Source organism: Poecilia mexicana, unplaced genomic scaffold (assembly GCF_051168715.1).
Source record: "Poecilia mexicana isolate PSO_F unplaced genomic scaffold, ASM5116871v1 scaffold_2, whole genome shotgun sequence".
NCBI classification, from domain to species: Eukaryota; Metazoa; Chordata; class Actinopteri; order Cyprinodontiformes; family Poeciliidae; genus Poecilia; species Poecilia mexicana.
In genome coordinates, this window is record NW_028263371.1 from 52,017,882 (window position 1) to 52,041,624 (window position 23,743).

At 42.8% G+C, this 23,743-nt stretch overlaps 1 protein-coding gene across 1 annotated transcript in view; it reads left to right on the forward strand.

Moving 5' to 3' along the window:
* LOC106928839 (titin-like) overlaps positions 1 to 23,743 on the forward strand; it is a 155,360-nt gene that overhangs the window by 111,199 nt on the left and 20,418 nt on the right. The window contains exons 194-205 of the mRNA XM_088002850.1: positions 37 to 17,340; positions 17,427 to 17,723; positions 17,898 to 18,485; positions 18,581 to 18,883; positions 19,052 to 19,348; positions 19,429 to 19,716; positions 19,836 to 20,141; positions 20,300 to 20,602; positions 20,678 to 20,983; positions 21,075 to 22,838; positions 22,935 to 23,228; positions 23,378 to 23,662. Coding sequence (XP_087858976.1) covers positions 37 to 17,340; positions 17,427 to 17,723; positions 17,898 to 18,485; positions 18,581 to 18,883; positions 19,052 to 19,348; positions 19,429 to 19,716; positions 19,836 to 20,141; positions 20,300 to 20,602; positions 20,678 to 20,983; positions 21,075 to 22,838; positions 22,935 to 23,228; positions 23,378 to 23,662 — 22,335 coding nt within the window. The remainder of the gene's footprint in view (positions 1 to 36; positions 17,341 to 17,426; positions 17,724 to 17,897; positions 18,486 to 18,580; positions 18,884 to 19,051; positions 19,349 to 19,428; positions 19,717 to 19,835; positions 20,142 to 20,299; positions 20,603 to 20,677; positions 20,984 to 21,074; positions 22,839 to 22,934; positions 23,229 to 23,377; positions 23,663 to 23,743) is intronic.

Consider the following 23,743-nt stretch of genomic DNA (forward strand, 5'->3'; position numbering starts at 1 on the left):
TTTGTTAACAAATTGTAACCTTTGTCTTTCTGCCAGATGTTCCAGGACCTCCTGTCAATCCAAGAGTAACAGACACAACCAAAACTACTGCTACTCTTAACTGGGGGAAACCTCTGGATAATGGTGGGCTTGAAGTCACTGGATATATAATTGAGCACCAAAAAGAGGGAACAGAAGAATGGATTAAGGATACCCCTTCATCACCACTCAGAATCACAGAGTTTGTTGTCCCTGGCTTGGAAACCGGTGCCAAGTACCATTTCAGGATTAGTGCTGTAAATGCCAAAGGAGCTGGTGAACCTGGTGAAACCCAGGAATTGGTTCAGATTGTAGAACATGCTGCTGAGCCTGATTTAGAGTTGGATATTGAGCTGAGGAGAACCCTTGTTGTTAGAGCTGGTTGTTCTATCCGTCTCTTTGTGCCAATCAAAGGTCGTCCTGCTCCCAAAGTCACTTGGAGTAAAGACGGTGGCCCTGTTCCACGTGCAGTCATTGATAGCACTGAATCTTTCACAATGCTACTTATTCCTGAAAGTTCAAGGATTGATGCTGGTAAATATGAGATTACACTTGAAAACTCTGCTGGAAAGAAAAGTGCTGACATTCATGTGAGAGTTTTGGATTCACCTGGACCTCCTCTTAACCTCAAGCCGGTAAAGATAGACAAAGAAAGTATTACACTTCAGTGGGATAGTCCTTTAATTGATGGAGGAGCCAAAATTACAAATTACATAATTGAGAAAAGAGAATCAACACGCAAGGCTTTTGCTACTGCAATTACAAAGTGTCCCACAACATCAGTCAGAATTGGTGACTTGGGTGAAGGCTGTGAGTACTACTTCAGAGTGTCTGCTGAGAATGAGTTTGGCATTGGAGAGGCAGTTGAAACTACTGATCCAATTCGTGCATCTCAAGCACCTACGCCTCCAGAAAGCATTATTCCCACTGACATCACAAAGAACTCTGTGAGCCTGGCATGGACCAAACCCAAACATGATGGTGGAAGCAGAATTTCAGGATACGTCCTAGAAGCCAAGAAGAAGGGAACAGACCAGTGGGCACATGTTACAACAGTGAAGACCTTAGACTTCACAGTGAAGAACCTTAATGAGAATGAGGAATATATTTTCCATGTCATGGCTGTCAATCAATCTGGCAGAAGTGCTCCACGTGAGAGCAAGCCCATTATTGTCAAAGATTCTACATCACTTCCAGAGTTTGACTTGCGTGGTGTATGTCAGAAGACTGTTATAGCCAAAGCAGGGGATGACATTAAGGTTGAAATTCCAGTTATGGGGCGTCCCAGACCAACAATTTCTTGGCAGAAGGATGGAGCAGCCCTAAAACTCACACAAAGAGTCAATGTAGAAACTACTGGAGCTACTGTTATTATCAGCATCAGTGAATGCACTAGAGCTGACAGTGGTGTTTACACCATGACCGCCAAGAACATTGTTGGATCTGTGACAGAGAACATAATTATCAAAGTGCATGATATACCTGGGCCACCAAAAGGACCAGTGAAGATTGTGGAAATATCACGCACCTATTGTATCTTTTCTTGGGATGCTCCTGAGAATGATGGAGGTATTCCAATTAATAACTATGTGGTTGAAATCAGAGACACCACTTCCCAAACATGGACTGAACTCTCATGCACTGTTATTCGCACAGTATTTAAAGCTATTCGACTAACCACTGGATCAGAGTACCAGTTTAGAATAAAAGCTAAGAATAGATATGGTGTTGGACCTCCCATCACCTCAGAGTCAGTGGTTGCTGCCTATCCATTCAAAGTACCTGGGCCACCAGGAACTCCCAGTGTAGTTGCATTCACCAAAGACTCAATAACAATTGGCTGGAATGAACCTGTCTCTGATGGTGGAAATGAAGTTATTGGTTATCATGTTGAGAGGAAGGAAAGAAGTGGCATTATATGGCATAGGATCAGCAATAGTCTTGTGAAAGGCAATGTTTTTAAGTCAACAGGACTTGAAGACGGAGTTGCCTATGAATTCCGTGTCTTGGCTGAAAACATGGCTGGAATTGGTAAACCCAGTAAAGCTTCAGAGCCAATACTAGCTTTGGACCCTGTGGATCCACCAGGTCAGCCTGTGCCAATTTTTGTTAACAAGAACGCCATCACAGTTCAGTGGACAAAGCCTGCCTATGATGGTGGCTTTAAGATCACTGGTTACACAGTAGAAAAAAGAGAATTGCCTGCTGGTCGTTGGATCAGAGCTAACTTTACCAATATTATTGAAACGGCATTCACTGTCAGTGGACTCACTCAGGACATCTCATATGAGTTCCGTGTCATAGCCAGAAACTCAGCAGGAGCTGTGAGCATACCATCTGAACCATCTGACCCAATTACATGTAAAGATAACATAATTGAGCCACGTATTATGGTCGATGCCATCTTTAAGGACACGGTTCTTTTGAAAGCAGGAGAGTCTTTTAAGCTTGAAGCTGATATTGCTGGTCAGCCAATCCCATCTATGGCTTGGACAAAGGATGGAAAGGAGGTTGAGAACACAATGAAACTGGAGGTTAGGTTTACCGAACTGACAACTATTCTGACTAACAAAGACTCTGTTAGATCAGATGGAGGTGAATTTGTTTTGACTGCTACAAACGTTGGTGGATTTGCGAAACATGTCTTTAACGTAAAAGTGCTTGACAGACCTGGACCACCAATTGGCCCTCTGAAAGTGTCTGATGTAACTGCTGACAACTGTGTACTTACGTGGGCTCCACCAGCGGATGATGGTGGTGCCAAAATCGAAGGATATGTAGTTGAGAAACGCGAATCAAGTCGACTGGTTTGGACCAATGTAATTTCAGATTTGCAAGTTACACAGCACAAAGTGACTAAGTTACTCAAAGGAAATGAATATATATTCAGAGTAATGGCTGTGAACAAATATGGTCTTGGAGAATCTCTTGAATCAGAACCCACTATTGCAGACAACCCGTATGTGAAACCTGACCCCCCAGAAAACCCCGAGGTGACAGCTATTACTAAAGATTCGATGGTTGTCATGTGGCAAGCACCTAAGAGTGATGGTGGAACTCCCATCACCAACTACAGTATTGAAAGGAAAGACAGAGCTGGCCTTCGATGGGTTAAATGCAATATAAGAAAAGTTAAGGACCTACAGTTCAAAGCAACAGGGCTTACCACAGGACATGAATATGAATTTAGAATATTTGCTGAGAATGCTGCTGGAGTGAGTGTACCAAGTGTACCCAGTCTATTTTATAGAGCCACTGATGGGCTGTACAAGCCAGGAGCTCCATGTAACCCCAGAATCCTGGACACGACCAAATCCTCAATTACTGTTGCATGGAACAAACCTGTATATAGTGGTGGCTCTGAAATCACTGGTTATATTGTTGAGACATGCATCCCATGTGAAAAAGAAGAAGAGGAGGAATGGACCATTGTTACTCCTAAGGAAGGTCTTCTTGCAACTTCATTTACCCTCACTAATCTTAAAGAAAACCAGGAGTATAAGATTAGTATTTCTGCCATGAATAGCGAAGGCGTTGGAGAAGCAGCATTTATTCCTGGAAATCCAAAAGCTGAGGACAGACTCCTTCCTCCTGAGATGGACGTGGATGCTGAGCTCCGCAAAGTGGTCAGTCTAAGAGCTTGCTGCACACTTAGACTGTTTGTTCCAATAAGAGGCAGACCAGCTCCTCAGGCTAAGTGGTCTAAAGGTGACGGTGAGCCTATAGAGAGAGCAACCATTGACAGCACATCATCATACACATCACTTGTAATTGAAAATGTAAACAGATTTGACAGTGGAAAATATAACCTCACCATTGAAAACAGCTCTGGTTCCAAAACTGTGACAGTTCAGGTAAGGGTCCTTGATACACCAAGTGCGCCACAAAATCTAAAAATTACCTCTGTCACAAACGAAGCTGTCACATTAACATGGGATCCACCAATGAACGATGGAGGAGTCAAAATTAAGAATTATATAGTTGAAAAGCGTGAGTCAACACGGAAAGCATATGCCACAGTTAAAGCCAATTGCCATAATACTTCCTTTACAGTTGACCAACTTCTGGAAGGCTGCAATTATTATTTTAGAGTTTTAGCTGAAAATGAATATGGCATTGGCTTGCCCATCGAAACACCTGAATCAGTTAAAGTGTCTGAGAAGCCACAGCCACCTGGCAAAATCACTCTTAAAGATGTCACCAAAAACAGTGTAACTCTATCATGGGAAAAACCAGAACATGATGGTGGCAGCAGAGTAGGATGTTATGTTGTTGAGATTCAGCCTAAGGGTGTGGATAAGTGGACCCAAGCTACAATTGTGAAAGACACAGAAGCTACTATAAGTGGACTAAATGCAGGGGAGGAGTATATGTTCCGTGTAGCAGCAAAGAATGAGAAAGGAACTAGTGATCCTCGTCAAATTGGCGTCCCTGTGATAGTCAAAGATCTCATCATTGCTCCAGTTGCTAAAATGTTGTTCAATACATTTAGTGTGTTGGCAGGAGAAGACTTGACAGTGGAAGTTCCATATGTGGCACGTCCCAAAGCAGCTGTTACCTGGGTCAAAGATGGTCAGCCTCTGAAAAGAACTACCAGGGTCAACTTTGGTGCATCAGACACAGTGCTGGACCTCAACATTAAAGAGGCAGCTAAAGATGATGTTGGCCAATACACTATTACTCTTGGCAATACAGCTGGAGAGACAACAGTAAATATTGGCATTGTTGTTCTAGACAAACCTGGCCAGCCCAGAGGGCCAGTTAAGGTAGAGGAGGTTACTTCTGATAGCATAACAATCTCCTGGAATCCACCTGAATATGATGGTGGATGCACCATTAAAAACTATGTCGTGGAGAAAAGGGACACATCCACAACGAACTGGATGGTTGTAACTCACAATCTAGCAAGAACAAAAATTAAGGCAGGCAGACTGAAGACTGGCTCTGAATATCAGTTTAGGATTGTGGCTGAAAACAGATATGGAAAAGGCCCAGCTCTTTCCTCAGAATGTATTGTTGCTCAGTACCCATACAAGCTTCCAGGACCACCAGGAACACCAAACATTGCAGCCTGTTCTATGGACAGCATGGTTGTAGCCTGGAATGAGCCTGTGAATGATGGTGGAAGTACTATCTTAGGCTATCATCTTGAACGTAAAGAGAGAAATAGCATCTTATGGGTCAAACTAAACAAGTCTCTCATTACTGACCAAACATTTAAAACGACAGGTCTAGAACCAGGAATGGAGTATGAATACAGAGTTTATGCAGAAAACATTGTAGGAATAGGCAAAGCAAGCAAAGTGTCTGAAGGGCATATTGCAAGAGATCCTTGTGATCCTCCTGGCACTCCAGAAGCAACAAAAATCACAAAAGACTCCATAACGATTGTTTGGACCAAGCCTGAATATGATGGTGGTGCAAAGGTAACTGGTTACGTTGTTGAAAAGAAGGAACTTCCTGAGGGTCGTTGGTTGAAGGCCAATTTCACAAATGTGATTGAGACAGAATATGTTGCAACTGGACTTGTGCAAGATAACCAATATGAGTTTCGGGTTATTGCCAGAAATGCTGCTGGTGTTTTCAGTTTACCCTCATACAGCACTGGCCCTATAACTGCCAGGGATGAGATTGAACCACCACGCATCAGCATTGACCCTGAATATACACAGACTCTTGTGGTTAATGCTGGAGACAACTTCAAAATTGATGCTGATGTTCATGGCAAACCACTGCCCTCCATTCACTGGCTGAAGGGAGAACAGGAGCTTGGCAATACAATTCACAGAGAAATTAAGAACACACCCACTAAAGCTTACATATCTATAAAGGAATCTAAACTTTCAGACGGAGGACAATACACACTGTTGCTGAAAAATCCTGGAGGAGAAAAGGCTACACAAATCAACGTTGTTGTCCTTGATAAACCTGGGGAACCACAAGGACCTCTTGTTGTTACAGGCATTGCCAAAGATCATTGCTCTCTTGCATGGAAACCACCACTTCAGGATGGTGGCAGCAAAATATCTCACTATATTGTTGAGAGAAGAGAGACAAGTCGTCTTGTCTGGACTGTTGTTGATCCAAAAGTAAAGAATATTTGTCTCAAAGTAAATAAACTTCTTGAAGGAGATGAATATATCTTCAGAGTTCATGCAGTCAACCAGTTTGGAGTGGGTCCACCACTGGAGTCTGCTCCTGTTCTAATTAAAGATCCATATGTCCTACCTGGATCACCAAAGAATGTAGAAGTTTCCAATGTTAAAAAGGATTCGATGGTGCTCAGCTGGGAGGCTCCTTCTGAAGATGGGGGTAGTCCCATTACTGGATACATAATTGAGAAACATGACAAAGAAGGAGTGAGATGGACAAGATGCAATAGACAAACAGTTACAGATCTGACCTTTAAAGTAACTGGATTACTGGAAAGCCATATTTATGAATTCAGAGTTGCTGCTGAAAATGCTGTGGGTGTTGGGGAGCCAAGCACCTCAACCGTTTTCTACAAAGCTCTTGATCCCATCTTCCGACCTGGTCCACCACAAAATCCTAAGGTCACTGACACAACAAAATCATCAGTATTTTTGTCATGGGGGAAGCCTGTATGTGATGGAGGCTGTGAGATTCAGGCGTATATCGTTGAGTGTTGCATTGCCACAGAACCAGTGGTGCAACCTGAAGCACCAGATGCATCAGCCTCTGCCACAGATGCACCTGCTGAGAATTGGATCATATGCACACCCCCAACAGGTGTGAAGACAACTAAATTTGAAGTTGGAAATCTGAAGGAAAACCAAACGTACAAGTTTAGAGTGTGTGCTATCAACAAGGTAGGAGTTGGAGAGCATGCTGATCTCTCTGGAGCTGTGGTTGTGCAGGACAGAACAGAGGAGCCAGACCTTGACATTGACCCAGAACTTAGAAAGATTGTGTCTATCAAAGCTGGTGCTTCCCTTAGATTGTTTATCCCCATTAAAGGAAGACCCAGTCCTACCATTAAGTGGGACAAAGATGAAGAGACTCTCAAAGAGACTGCTCAAGTTGAAATAACCAGCAGTTATACATCCCTTGTAATTGATAAAATGAGCAGAAATGACAGTGGAAAATATACAGTTACTGCACAGAACTCCAGTGGTACCAAGTCTGCATTTGTTGTTGTCCGTGTTCTAGATACACCCAGCGCCCCGGTTGCTCTTAAAGTGAAAGAAATTACAAATCAGTCAGTGACACTGGCGTGGGAACCACCTCTTTTAGATGGTGGATCCAAGATTAAGAACTACATTATTGAAAAGAGAGAAAGCACACGTAAAACCTATGCTGCTGTTGTGACAAACTGTCATGCTCTTTCATGTAAGATTGAACCCCTTCAAGAAGGCTGTAGTTACTATTTCAGAGTCCTAGCTGAAAATACTTTTGGCGTTGGCTTGCCTGCATCAACAGTAGACCCTCTTAAGGTTTCAGAAGTGCCTCAGTCTCCAAAAACTTTGATTGTTACAGATCAGACAAAAACGAGCATCTCTCTGGCATGGGAGAGACCAGAGTATGATGGTGGAAGCAGAGTTCAACAATATCTGCTTGAGGTACAGTTGAAGGGCCAGGACAAATGGTCTGGTGTAAATACATTTAAGACTATGGAGACTACAGTGTCCAATCTGAATCCAGGACAGGAATATCTGTTTAGAGTTACTGCAATCAATGACAAAGGAAAGAGTGACCCAAAAGCCCTTGCTGGTCCAGTGATGACCAAGGATCTGGTCTTTGAGCCAGATATCCGGCCTGCATTCAGCAGCTACAGTGTTCATGTTGGCAAAGACATGAATGTTGATATTCCCATCTTTGGTCGTCCAAAGCCAACTATTGCATGGGCAAAGGATGGAGCCCCATTGAAGTTTACCACCAGAGTAAATATTCACAATACAACTACGCATACAACTCTAAGCATTAAGGAGGCAGCAAGTGACGATATTGGTATGTATACTATAACTGCCACTAACTCAGCAGGAAAGAAGGAAAGTGCAATCGAAATAATTGTTCTGGACAAACCTGGACCTCCATCTGGTCCAGTGAGGTTTGATGAAATCACAACACAGAGTGTCACAATTTCATGGAACCCACCCAAACATATTGGTGGGTGTCAAATCTCAAACTACATTGTACAAAAAAGAGATACTACCACAACAACATGGGAGAATGTGACTACCAACTGTGCTAGAACAACCATCAAAGTCACTAGACTAAAGACGGGAGCTGAGTACCAGTTTAGGATCATTGCCCAGAATCGCTATGGAAAAAGTCAAGGTTTAGATTCATCAGCTGTAGTGGCTCAATATCCTTACAGAGAGCCAGGCCCACCAGGCACTCCCTTTATTACTTCTCTCTCCAGAGACCACCAAATTGTTGAGTGGCATGAACCTATAATAGATGGAGGAAGTCCTGTTCTTGGATACCATCTTGAAAGAAAGGAGAGGAATAGTATTCTCTGGGTCAAGATAAATAAGACACTTATTCATGGGACTAGTTTCAAGAGTCATCCATTGGAGGAGGGCATAGAATATGAATACAGGGTCTATGCTGAAAATATTGTTGGCATTGGAAGAAGCAGTAAGATTTCAGAGGGTTGTGTTGCCCGTGACCCATGTGATCCCCCTGGTACACCAGAAGCTGTCCATGTGACCAAGGATACAATTGTCATTCAGTGGACTAAACCAGAATATGATGGAGGCAGTAATATTACTGGCTACATTATAGAAAAACGTGATCTGCCAGAAGGCAGGTGGGTAAGGGCAAACTTCACGAATGTGATTGAGACTCAGTTTACTGTTTCTGGTCTCACAGAAAATGCACAGTATGACTTTAGAGTCATTGCGAAAAATTCAGTTGGGACAGTCAGCAAGCCGTCATACAACAGTGGACCTATAACAGCAAGTGACAAGGTCGAGTCTCCTAAATACTCAATTGACCCTGCTTTTACCAAGACTGTCATCATAAATGCTGGAGAGACATTCCGGTTGGATGCAGATGTCCATGGCAAGCCACTGCCTTCAGTCCAGTGGTTCAAAGATGAAAAGCCAGTTGAGAATACAATCAGACTAGAGATCAAAAACACAGAAAATCATGCAATAATCATTGTTAAGGACTGTGTTAGAGTTGATGGTGGAATTTACACACTTCTGCTGACAAATGAGGCTGGCAGCGAAACTGTTCCATTTAAGGTTTTGGTAATGGATAGACCTAGTCCATGTGAAGGGCCTCTCCATGTCACTGGAGTAGCTGAGGATAGATGCACACTGGCATGGCGGGCCCCACTACATGATGGAGGTAGTCCTATTACACATTACATCATTGAGAGGAGAGAGACAAGTCGCCTAGCTTGGACTGTTGTTTCTAGTACCTGTAACACCACATGTTACAAAGTTACTAAATTACTGGAGGGCAATGAGTATATGTTCCGTGTAATGGCAGTTAACAGCCATGGAGTCAGTGAGGCACTGGAGTCTGCTGCAGTTACTATGAAGAATCCTTTTGTACCACCTGGTTCACCTCACATTGAAGACATATTCAACATTACCCATGAAGGTATGACAATAACTTGGTCTGCCCCTGAGACTGATGGTGGTACGGAGATTATCAGTTATATAGTTGAAAAGAAGGACAGGGCTGGAATCAAGTGGACCAGATGTAACAGACAAAAAATAACTGATTTATCATATAGAGTTACAGGCCTAACCACAGGTCATGAGTATGAGTTCAGAGTATCTGCTGAGAACATTGTTGGTCCAGGAGAACCAAGCCTTCCTAGTTCATACTACAAGGCATCTGACCCCAAGTACAAACCTGGTGCCCCAGCATATGTCAATGTGATTGACTCTACAAAATCCTCCATCACAGTTTCTTGGGGAAAGCCTCTGTCTGATGGTGGTAGTACCATCCAAGGATACATTGTTGAAGTATGCAAGGCTGAAGAGGAAGAATGGAAGATGGTTACACCCCCTACTGGTCTGCGTGTCAACAAATATGAAATTCCTAAACTTACTGAGGGCCAGGAATACAAAATTCAAGTGTGTGCTTTGAACAAAATGGGAGTTGGTGAACCAGTTGTTCTTTCTGGAACGGCGAAGCCAGAGGAAAGGATGGATCCACCACAAATTCATCTTGACTCCGAGCTGAGAAAAGGCATCACTGTAAAAGCTGGTGGATCTGTTAGAATCTATATTCCTTTCAAGGGAAGGCCAACACCTGAGATTAAATGGACAAAGGATGATGGAGACCTTTCTGAAAAAGCTGTGGTTGAGAAAGCTGTGAACTTCACACAGCTCTCTATTGACAGTTCTGACAGACATGACTCAGGAAAATACACTCTAACCTTGACAAACAGCAGTGGCTCAGTCTCTGAGTTTGTTTCAGTAAAAGTCCTGGACACACCTGGGGCTCCACAGAACCTTGTGGTTAAAGATATCAAAAAGGATTCTGTTACACTTGTATGGGATGCACCAGCAATTGATGGAGGTTCAAAAATCAAGAACTATGTCATTGATAAGCGTGAATCAACAAGGAAGGCATACGCAAATGTGTCCACAAAATGCACCAAGACCACATTTAAAGTTGACAATTTAATTGAAGGAGCTATGTACTACTTCAGAGTCATGGCTGAGAATGATTATGGAATTGGTCTGTGTGTAGAGACAAAAACTGCTTCAAAAGCCTCTGAAGTGCCACTGCCTGTTGGAAAAGTGTTTCTTACAGATGTCACAAAAACAAGTGCCACACTGGCCTGGGAGAAACCTGAGCATGACGGTGGCAGTAGGATTGGTGGTTACCTGATTGAGATGCAACCTAAGGGCACAGATAAGTGGGGAGTTGCAGGAAACCCAAAGACTTGTGAAGGAACTGTTACAGGCCTGACAGCAGGCACAGAATACTTATTCAGGATCATTGCTTACAATGAGAAAGGAAAGAGTGAGCCAAAGGCACTTGCTGCACCAGTGATTGCAAATGACATGACCATAGAACCAAGCATCAAGATGCAATTTAATACTTACAATGTGTTAGCTGGAAAAGATCTTAAACTGGAATTCCCTGTACTTGGAAGGCCCAAACCTAAAATCAGCTGGGCAAAGGATGGTCAGGCTTTAAAGGTGACCTCTAGAGTTAATGTTTTTAACACTCCATTAACAACTGGAATTCAGATTACTGAGGCATGTAAGGAAGACTTTGGCAAATATTCTATTACTGCAGCAAGCACTGTCAGCACCATCACAGAAGATGTGACTATTATTATCCTCGACAAGCCTGGCCCACCGAAAGGTCCAGTTAAAGTGGTGGAAGTAAGCAACACTTTTGTCCATCTATCTTGGGAGCCCCCAGCGTACACTGGTGGTTGTCAAGTTAAGAACTACATAGTAGAAAAGAGAGATACCACGACCACAACATGGCAGCCAGTTGTTACACAGCTGGCTAGAACAGCTTTTAAGGTGACAAAACTGAAAACTGGAGCAGAATATCAGTTTAGAATTATAGCAGAAAACAGATATGGAAAAAGTGCACCTCTGGACTCCAAGACCATTGTAGTGCAGTATCCTTACAAACCACCTGGGCCTCCTGGTACACCATATGTTAAATATGCAACTAAGGACATGATGATCATTGAATGGAATGAGCCAGTTAGTGACGGTGGGAGTGCAGTTATTGGTTACCACCTTGAAAGTAAAGAGAGAAGCAGTATCCTCTGGAACAAACTAAACAAAACTCGAATTACAGATACTCAATTCAAGATCTGCAATCTTGAGGAAGGCATTGGTTATGAATTCAGAGTTTATGCTGAAAATATTGTTGGCGTTGGCCGATGCAGTAAAGTATCTGAGTCCTTTGTTGCTCGCGACCCATGTGATCCTCCTGGTGCTCCAGAAGCTGTATATATTACTAAAAATCTAATTAAAATTCAGTGGACCAAACCTCAGTATGATGGTGGTAGTAAAATAAATGGATACATTGTAGAAAGAAAAGACATCTCCTCACCTGATGGTCGCTGGGTAAGATCCAACTTTACTAACATAATTGAGACGGAGTACACAGTGACTGGTCTGACAGAGAGTGAGCAGTATGAATTTAGAGTTATTGCAAGAAATGCTGCTGGAGTCTTCAGTGGGCCATCAGACAGCTCTGGACCCATCACTGCTGCAGATGACATTGAAGCACCAAGGGCCTCAATGGACCCCAAATACAAGGATATAATTGTTGTTTATGCGGGGGAGAGTTTGCTTTTCGATGCAGACATTTATGGAACTCCACAACCTGAGGTTGTGTGGCTTAAAGAGGGGAAAGAAATGGAGAAAGCCTTGCGCATTGAAGTTAAAACTACACACAAATGTGCAGCTATGACCATAAAGGATGTTACCAAACTAGATAGTGGCCATTATGACCTTGTTCTCAAAAATATTGGTGGTACAAAAACCTTCCCCATCACTGTTAAAGTCCTTGACAAACCAGGTCCACCAATTGGTCCCATTAAAGTGTCTGAAATCATGGCTGACAGGTGCATCCTTGCCTGGTCTGAACCAGCTCTGGATGGTGGAGCTAGCATCAGTCACTATGTTTTAGAGAAGAGAGAGACCAGCAGGTTGTCTTGGACTGTAGTTGCACCAGAAGTAAAAAGCCTGTACCATAAAGTAAAAAATTTGCTTCCAGGAAATGAGTACATTTTCAGAGTCAGGGCAGTGAACAAATATGGGGCTGGTGATTGCCTTCAGAGTGAACCTATTATTGCACGCAATCCTTACAAGCCACCAAGTGCTCCTGGAACTCCTGAAGCAAGTCAGATCACAAGGGACTCCATGGTTCTGTCTTGGACAGCTCCAGAAAACACAGGTGGAGTTGACATTCAAGCTTACCATCTTGAAAAACGTGACAAAGATAGTGTGAGGTGGACAAAATGCAACAGGCAAAAGTTGACAGAAACAAACTTCAAGGTCACAGGTCTTATGCCAGACCACTTTTATGAGTTCCGTGTTGCTGCTGAAAATGAGACTGGAATAGGAGACCTCAGTGAATTATCCCTTTTCTATAGAGCATGTGACGCTACAACACCACCTGGACCTCCACGCCACCCTAAGGTGACAGACTACACAAAGTCTTCTGTGTCCCTCTCGTGGGGTAAACCTGACTTTGATGGTGGAGCCTACATCAAGGGATACATTGTTGAAATGAGGGAGTATACACCACAACCTGAATTAACTGAGGAAGCAGAAGTAGCGCCAGCAGTACAAGCACCAGTTGAAAAAGAATGGAGCATGTGTACTCCACCAACAGGTATTCAGGTCACTAAACTCACTATCACAGACCTGAAGGATGGTGGAGAGTATCAGTTCCGTGTCTGTGCCATTAACTCAGAAGGAGTTGGGGAAGCAGCTAATTTCCATGGCACAGTAATAACTTCCGACAGAGCAGATCCACCAGAGATGGAGTTGGATGCAGACCTCAGAAAGGTGGTGTCTGTTCGGGCTGGTGGAACTCTGCGCTTGTTTGTCCCTATTAGAGGCAGACCTGAACCTTCTGTGAAATGGGAGAAACTTGAGAGCACTTTAACAGACCATGCTGCAATTGACACTACTTCTTCATACACCATGCTTGTCATTGACAATGTTAACCGCTTTGACAGTGGGAAATATTCTTTAACACTGGAGAACAGCAGTGGTACAAAATCTGCAGTTATTTCAGTAAGAATTTTGGACACACCAAGTGCACCACAAAACTTCACTGTTAAGGAGCTCAAGAAAGATTCAGTAACTCTTGCCTGGGACACACCACTCAATGATGGTGGTGCAAAAATTACAAACTACATTGTAGAGAAAAGGGAATCTGTGAGAAAGGCCTATACTACTATCACAAGCAATTGTACTGCCAACTCATTCAAAATTGAAGACCTCCCTGAAGGTGGAATATTCTATTTCAGAGTGTGTGCTGTCAATGCATATGGTCAGGGACAGGCAGTTGAAACTAAAGAAACCAAAGTGTCTGAGGTGCCTCAACCACCAAACAAGGTAACTCTTGTGGATGTAACAAAAACCAGCGCATCACTGGCCTGGGAGAAGCCTACTCATGATGGTGGCAGCAAAGTAATGTGCTACAATGTAGAATTCAAACCTAAGAGTGGTGACAAGTGGGGGACAGCATGTACAGTCAAAGTACCAGAAGCAACAGTTCCTAATCTGAATCCCAATGAAGCATATCTCTTCAGAGTTCTTGCAATAAATGAGAAGGGAAAGAGTGAGCCAAAAGATCTTGGATTGCCAGTGGTGGCAAAAGATGTTGCAATAGAACCATCCATAAATCTACTGTTTACAACATATAGCGTCAAGGTTGGGGATGATCTCACTCTTGAAGTGCCTGTGAGAGGCAGACCAAAACCTGTTGTATCATGGAAGAAGGATAGCCTTCCGTTGAAACAAACATCATCATTAACAATCATAAATACAGCAACATCATCTAAAATTGTTATTAAAGGAGCTAGCAGAGAACATGTTGGCAAATATGAGATTACCTTGGCTAACACTGCTGGAACAGTAACAGCTAGTATTGGAGTTGTTGTCCTGGACAAACCCGGTCCACCTAAAGGAATTAAGGTGGATGCTGTGACTTCAGACAGCATTACACTGTCTTGGTCCCCACCAGAATATGACGGTGGCTGCTCCATCAGCAACTATATTGTGGAGAAGAGAGATACAAACACACAGGAGTGGCAAATAGTGGCAAGTAATGTTGCCAGAACATCTTTCAAAGCTGGCCGCCTTACACATGGAGCAGAGTACCAATTCCGCATATATGCAGTTAACCGTTACGGAAAGAGTAGTTTCCTTGATTCCCCAGGAATTACTGCTCAATATAATTTCAAACAACCTGGACCTCCATCAACACCTATTGTCAAACTGGCTACTAAGTCATACATGTTGGTGACTTGGAATGAGCCAGTCAGTGATGGTGGTAGTCCTGTTTTGGGCTATCATTTAGAAAGGAAGGAGCGTTCTAGCATTCTTTGGACAAAGATGAACAGAGGAATGATCAAAGACACAGAATACAAAGTCACTGGTATTGAAGAGGGAATGCTCTATGAATACCGTGCCTATGCAGAAAATATTGCTGGCATTGGTAAATGCAGCAAGGCCTGTGAACCTGTTGCAGCGAGAGATCCATGTGATCCTCCAGGCACACCTGTGGTTACTGCTATTACAAGAACATCTGTCTCATTATCTTGGGATAAACCAGAGTATGATGGTGGATCCAAGGTTTCTGGCTACGTCATTGAGCGGAGAGACCTTCCTGAGGGTAGATGGACCAGGTGCAACTTTACCAATGTGCCGGAGACTTATTATGATGCTACAGGCCTTACAGAGAACAGCCAGTATGATTTCCGTGTCATTGCAAAGAATGCTGCTGGACAGTTCAGTATCCCATCATTCAATACAGGCCCAATTACTGTCAAGGATGATGTAGATCCACCACGCATCATGATGGATGTCAAGTTTAGAGAGACTGTGTTTGTGAAAGCAGGAGAAACGCTGAAGATTAATGCTGACTTTGCTGGACGTCCTGCCCCTGTCATCTGCTGGACAAAGGATGGCAAAGAGATTGAGCTGAGAGCCAGAATTCAGATTATTTCAACAGACGCAAGCACTTGTGTTGTTGTAAAGGACTGTGTCAAAAGAGATTCTGGACAGTATGTGCTAACTCTCCAGAATATTGGGGGAACAGTCACTATGCCAATTAATTGTGTGATAATCGATAAACCAGGGCCCCCCGCAGGCCCTCTCCAGATCACTGGTCTTACAGCTGAGGACTGCACTCTGTCATGGGGTCCTTCTCAGGAAACTGGTGGTGCTAAAATCACACATTATGTTGTTGAGAAGCGTGAGACCAGTCGTTTGGCATGGACATTGGTAAAGGGCGATGTCACAAAGACCTACTTTAAAGTGACAGGTCTGCTTAAGGGTAATGAATATCTCTTTAGAGTTCTAGCTGTTAACAAGCATGGTGTTGGGGAGGCTCTAGAGAGTGAAGTTATAAAAATTACAGATCCATATACAATTCCAACTGCTCCTGCAGGTGTTGATGTCACTGATATAACTGGAGATTCTATGACCCTTACCTGGTGTAAGCCAGCCAATGATGGAGGTAGTCCCATTGCTGGATATGTAATTGAACGTCGTGAGAAGACAGGCATGCGCTGGATTCGGGTGAACAGAGATCTAGTTAAAGATGTTACCATGGTGGTGAGAAAACTTCGCAAGGGTTGTGAGTATGACTTCAGAGTCTATGCTGAAAATGCAGCTGGCCTGAGTCCTCCCAGTGAACCATCTGCAACATTCAGAGCACTAGATCCCCTGATTGTTCCTTGTCGTCCAACCAAGCCAAAAATTATAAATTCCACTAAAGACACTGTGTCTATCCTCTGGAGGCCACCAGCAAAAGATGGTGGTGCGCCCATCTTAGGATATAGTGTAGAATACAGAGAATTTATTCGCAAACCAGAGCCAGACATTGAGGATGAAGAGGAATATGAGGAGGAAGAAGTACCTGAGTCACCTGAAGAACTAGCCAGATGGGTTGAGGCAATACCTCTTACCAAAAGCTTGGAGTTTACAGTCACTGGATTAAAGACAGATGTAGAGTATGAATTCTGTGTAAAGGCAATAAATAAAGTGGGCAGCAGTGTGCGTAGCCCATACTCAGATCCAGGTGCAGCAGCAGACAGAACAGCAGAGCCATCATTTGATGCTGATATTGAGTTGCGCAAGGTTCTCATTGTAAAACATGGTACGTCATTCACTCTTAGTGCACCATTCAAGGGAAAACCAGCACCAACAGTTCAATGGAGCAAAGAAGGTGTTGATCTAACAGTAAGAGGAACCATTGAAGCAACAGAATCCAGCACATCTCTGACTATTGAGAAGTCAACCAGGAATGACTCTGGAGAGTACTGTGTCACAATTGAATCACCATTGGGTAAAGCAACTTTGCCCATGGTAGTGAAAGTGCTTGACTGTCCTGGACCTCCAATCAATGTCAAAGTTTCATCTGTGACTAGGGATTCTGCAACACTGATGTGGGAAGCTCCAGAAAATGATGGTGGAGATGCAGTAAAAGCCTACCATGTTGAGAAACGTGAGGCAAGTAAGAAGGCCTGGGTGTCTGTGACAAGCAATTGTCACGCTTTGACCTATAAGGTGGAAGACTTGCAGGAGGGTGCTGTCTATTACTTCAGAGTTATAGCGGAAAATGAGAATGGAGTGGGTGTACCTCAAGAAGCGAAGGGAGGAACAAAGATTACAGGTATACTAGGACTGAATAATCAATGATAGTTGTACAATTTTTTGATATAGATCCTAATATAAACACAAATGTCTTGTTTTTTGCAGAAGTACCAAGTCCACCACTGAAACTTGGAGTTGCAAATGTCACTAAAGACAGTGTTACACTTGCCTGGACAAGACCAGAATATGACGGTGGAAGCAGGGTCACTGGTTACCTCATTGATGCTGTGGAGAAGGGTCAGACCAAGTGGGTGAAATGTGCAACTGTGAGGACCTTGACTCATACCATCAAGAGCCTGAGAGAAGGGGCTGAGTACTTCTTCAGAGTTCGTGCTGAAAACCATGCTGGACTCAGTGAACCTAAGGAAATGATTGTTCCAGTTATTGTCAAGGAGATACAGGGTAAATTTTCTTTATTTACTTTAAAATTTCCAAAAAACATAATTTGTTTTTGTTTTAGTATATTTCACTATTTTAGACATGTTAAAAGTTTGGTGTTTAATCAGTTAAGTGTGTGTTAATTTTGAGGTATATTTTATCATTCTTCATAGTCTTGTACTGTTCTTTTTCTAACAGAGGCTCCAGAGTTTGACTTAAAGAACTACCCCAAGAATACAGTATATGTAAAAGCAGGATCTGACCTGACATTTGAGATTCCTCTTACTGGCAAACCCATGCCAAAGGTGACAATATCCAAAAACAATGTTGTCATCAAAGGGTCCAAGAGACTTCTGACAGAAGTGACTCCTGATAGCCTACTTATAACTTTAAATGAAAGCATTTCAAGTGATGCTGGAAAATATGAAGTCACTGCCTCAAATGCAGGGGGAACAACCAAGATTTCTCTTATTTTCATTGTGCTGGATAAACCTGGACCTCCAGTTGGTCCAGTTCAGATTGGAGAGGTTGGAGAGACCACAGTATGTCTAAAGTGGGATCCTCCAGAATATGATGGTGGAAGTCCTGTTACCAACTATGTTGTTATGAAACGTGAAACAAGTACTCCTGCTTGGGTAGAGGTGTCAACTAACATCGCCAGGAGTGCTATCAAGGTGACTAAGCTAACCAAGGGGGAGGAGTATCAGTTCAGAATCAAGGCTGAGAATCGCTATGGTCTAAGCAGCCACATTGACAGTAAACCAATCATGATCCAACTACCTTACAGTAAGTCATTGAGTCAGTTTGATAAAGATTTTTTATCTGGTTTTATGACTCATTATTTTTCTTAACTGCTTTAACAAAATGTTGGTGTCTTTCAGTAATCCCGGGTCCTCCGTCCACCCCATGGGTTAGCTTTGTTTCCAGAGAGAGTTTGACAGTGTGCTGGAATGAGCCAGTCAGTGATGGCGGAAGCCCTGTAGTTGGGTATCACCTTCAAATGAAAGAGAGAAGCAGCATCATCTGGCAGAAGGTTAATAAAACAGCAATACCAGGAAACCAGTGGCGAGTTACAAATATCTGTCCAGGCCTCATCTATGAATTCAAGGTAGCAGCTGAAAATGCTGCTGGTATCGGAAAGATGAGCAAGACATCTGAAGAGGTGCTTGCGATTGATGCCTGTGGTAAGTCTTTAATTTCATAGTTCAATTTTACCCTTATTAGACATGTTCAATGTATGCATAATTTTATATGTAATGTTGGTAGATTTCTAATAAACATAGTATTCAAAGCTACTTTTAATGTATCCCTTTTTTCATTTGACTTGGATGTTTTCCACATTGATGTTGTAGATCCCCCAGCAAATGTTCGTGTCACAGAAGTCACAAAGAACTCTGTCAGCCTGACTTGGCAGAAACCAGCATTTGATGGAGGCAGCAAGATAACTGGCTACAGTGTGGAGAGAAGGGAAGCTCCTAATGGCAGATGGGTGAAGGCCAACTTTACAAACATCATTGAATTGGGCTTCACTGCATATGGACTCACTCAAGATGAATCTTATGAGTTCAGAGTTTATGCTAAGAATGCTGTTGGATCTGTCAGCAACCCTTCTCTTATTGCTGGCCCCGTCACCTGTGTTGATGCATGTGGTAGGCTATGGATTCATTTTTGCATATTTATGTTTTGTTGATAACTGTGGTTGATATTTACAATTATTTTTTTCTTACAGGTGCCCCAGCTATTGATCTTCCTCCTGAGTATCTGGATGTGGTCCAGTATAAAGCTGGGGCTTCAGTAAAACTTAGAGTAGGAATTATTGCCAAGCCTCTGCCAACTATTGTGTGGCTCAAGGATGGAAAGGAGCTGGTATCCTCTTCTACAGTGTCTGTTGAAAGCACAACAGACTCTTCCGCTGTTCTGATTAAGGATGCAACTCGCTTTCACACAGGCTCATATGAGATTAAGATAAAAAATGTTTTGGGATCAGCTTCTGCTACAATCAGGATTGAAATCCTTGGTATGTTGAGCACTTAAATTTCTGCTGAGATCTCCTTATTTTATGAATCATCCAGTTTGTCAGAGGTTGATACAGGGATATACAGTTGATGATCATGTGTCTTTTGACTCTGTTTTTAGACAAACCTGGACCCCCCCCTGGCCTTATCAATTTCAACTCCATAACAGCAGACCGGATAATCTTCAGCTGGGAACCAGTTCCAGAATCTGACCAGGGAGGTTCCAAAGTTACCCACTATATTGTTGAGAAGCGTGAAACCAGCAGAGTGGTCTGGTCAACTGTTTCAGATAGACATGAGAATACACACATCACAGTCGGAAAGTTGGTGCGTGGAAATGAGTATGTTTTCAGAGTGATGGGAGTTAACAAATTTGGAGTTGGAGAGCCTCTTGAGTCTGAACCGGTCATTGCTAAGAATGCCTTTGGTAAGTTTTTTTGTTCAATTACAATAAAGTTAATCCTTTCCTCATCAGTCATTACTAAATATCCTATTTTTTCATCTGTTTATTCTCACATTTATTTCATTATTGGCTGTCATTTTCATTTCATTTGCCTTAATATTTAATTTTGTCTTTTTCTATAGTAACTCCTGGCCAACCTCATACTCCGGAAGTAAACACAACCACCAAGACCACGATGCTAGTAGAATGGGACAAACCTGGAGTGGATGGTGGTAGCCCTGTGACTGGCTACTATCTAGAGAGACGGGATAAGAAGAGCTTGCGCTGGATCAGAGTGTATAAAGATCCGATCACTGACATCAAACAGATGGTGTACCACCTGACAGAAGGAAATGAGTATCAGTATCGTGTCTGTGCCATTAACAAAGCTGGGGAGGGACCATTCTCTGATGTATCAGACTATTATAAGGCTGCTGACCCAGTTGGTATGTGAAAAATAACTTTAAAAACAAATCATCACACTTAAGCTACTCCCCCAACTAATGATTTTAATTTCACAGATCCACCAGATGAGCCTTGCAAGCTAAAGGTTGTGGACTCAACAAAGACATCCATCACCCTGGGTTGGTCTAAGCCTGAATGGGATGGAGGTAGCGAGGTTACTAGTTATATGGTGGAGAAGCTTGTTGAAGGAGATAAAGACTGGGCCATGGTTACTTCTAAGGGTGAGGTTAAGACTACAGAGTACACAGTTCACGATCTAAAACCAGATACAAACTACTTCTTCAGAGTCTCTGCTGTGAACTGTGCTGGCCGCGGAGAACCTTTAGAGATGACTGAGCCTGTGCAGGCCAAAGATATCCTGGGTAATGTAAAAAGATTATTTAAAATTGCTTATATGCTTTGTTTGTTTTTTGTCAATCTGTGTAACACTGTAAATTTGTATGCCCTTCACAGAGGAAGCACAGATTGACTCAGATGTTGCCATGAGAACTCACTATATTGTCAAGGCTGGTAAAGATGTGGAGTTGTCTGTTCCATTGAAGGGCAGACCTGCTCCCACTGCTTCCTGGAGCAAAGGAGAAGAATGCATAGATCGCAATCCCAAATATGAGTTCCATCACTCAGACACAACAACTGTGCTCATTATGCGTGAAGTGACCAGACTTGACACTGGAAAATACACAGTCAAGATAGAGAATGGCGTCGGACAACCAAAAACACTATCTCTGTCTGTGAAGGTACAGGATACCCCAGCTCAGTGCAGAAACTTGGTTATGAAGGATGTTACCCGTGGAAAAGTCACCCTCTGCTGGGACCCTCCACTCCTTGATGGTGGTGCTGAGATCACAAACTACATTGTTGAGAAGAGGGACTCCTCTAAGAGATCATACTCTGCAGTGACAAACAAATGCACAAATACTACATACACTATTGAAGATCTCTCAGAAAAGACAACTTTCTTCTTCCGTGTCTTAGCAGAAAATGAGAATGGTATTGGTGATCCATGTGAAACACAGGAGCCTGTCAAAGCTACAGAAACTCCAGGACCAGTCAAAGAAATTTCTATGAAAGATTCATCTAAGACCTCTGTGACACTACAGTGGCTAAAGCCTGATTACGATGGAGGCAGCATCATCTCTGACTATGTCATTGAGAAAAAGCTTAAGGATGATGAGTGGTCAATGGGAGGAGTCAGCAGACAATGTGAATTTGAGGTCAAGAACCTCAAGGAGCACTCTGAGGTGTTCTTCAGAGTTGCAGCCAGAAATGAGAAGGGACAGGGTGATTTTGTTGAGCATGGCCCTATTAAGGTCATTGACTACATCATCACTCCTGAGGCAGACCTCAGAGAATACCCAGGTGGTAGCCTCAGTGTGCGTTTGGGTCATAATGTTCATATTGAGTTGCCATACAGAGGCAAGCCCAGACCTGCTGTGCAGTGGTTAAAGGACAGCCTGCCTCTGAAGGAAAGTGACCAAGTTCGATTTAAGACAACTGAAAATAAAGCCACTCTAATGATTAAGAATGTAAAGAAGGAGAATGAAGGTAAATACACCCTGAGTCTTGACAACAAGATCAACAGGAAATCCTTCCACATCTTTGTCATTACTCTTGGTCCACCATCAAAGCCAGTTGGTCCCATTCGCCTGGATGAAGTCAGAGCTGACAATATCATGATCTCCTGGGATGAGCCTAATGATAATGGTGGTGGAGACATTACTTGTTACATAGTGGAGAAACGTGACACCTCACAGTCTAACTGGAAGATGGCTTCCTCCCATGTTGAGGGTACTCAGTTTAGAGTCCCCAATTTGATCAAGGGTGTCCAATACCAGTTCAGAGTGTGTGCTGAAAACCGATATGGTGTGAGTGAGCCTCTAATCTCACAAATGGTTATTGCCAAGCACCAATTCAGACCTCCAGGACCGCCAGGAAAACCAGTTGTTTACAATGTTACTAATGATGGCATGACAATCCAGTGGGAAAAACCAATCTATGATGGTGGAACCCCCATCCAGGGATACCATGTGGAGAAAAAAGAAAAGAATAGCATCATGTGGCAAAAAGTGAACACTGTCCTTATAAAAGAAATGGATTACAGGATTTTGGAACTCATAGAAGGTCTTGAGTACTCTTTTAGAGTCTATGCTCAAAATGATGCTGGCTTTAGCCGAATGAGTGATGAAAGCAAGCCAACAATGGCTGTGAGTCCTGTTGGTAAGTCTTTGTGAAGATAATTCAAAATTATTTTGTTGGAATTATGTGTTTAGCATGATAGCTTATTAAATCTAATATAAATGCAATGTCTTTTAGACCCACCTGGCCAACCTGATTACATCGATGTAACCAGTGACTCAGTAACACTAAAATGGGATGCCCCTAAACGTGATGGCGGTAGCAAGATAACAAGCTACAGCATTGAGAAACGTCAAGGACATGGTCGCTGGTTCAAGGCCAATCTGACTGAAGTACATGACTGTCAGTACACTGTCACCGGGTTAACAACAAATGAGCGCTACGAGTTCAGAGTCATTGCTAGAAATGCAATAGGCATTGTCAGTCCCCCATCCAACTCTTCTGGTTTTATTGCTGTACGAAGTGAAAATGGTGAGTTGCAAAAATTGTAAATATATTACACTAAAACTAATAGGTATAATGTATGCACACCAGTTTTTAGATTAATGTAATATTCAAAAAACAACTTACTATTTTTTACTGCTGCACATTAAAAACTAACATAAATTTTCTTCAATCAGCTCCTCCAAATATTGAGTTTGGCCCCGAGTACTTTGAGGGTTTGACAGTAAAGGCAGGAGATAACATCAGGGTGAAAGTGACCGTCACTGGACGCCCAGTTCCGAAAGTTGTCTGGTTCAAAGATGATGTGGAGATTACCAAAAAGATGATGGACATTATTACTGTTCCTGGATCCAGCACTCTGTTTGTCCGAGATGCTGACCGCACACACCGTGGCCTATACACTGTAGAAGCTACCAATGGATCTGGAACCAAAAAGGAGACTATTCTAATTCAAGTACAAGGTAATACCTATATTAATTAGTCTGGTAATTAAATGCTTTTTGCCAGTGTGCTTTTTATTTATCCTTCTAGTCTGTTTTATT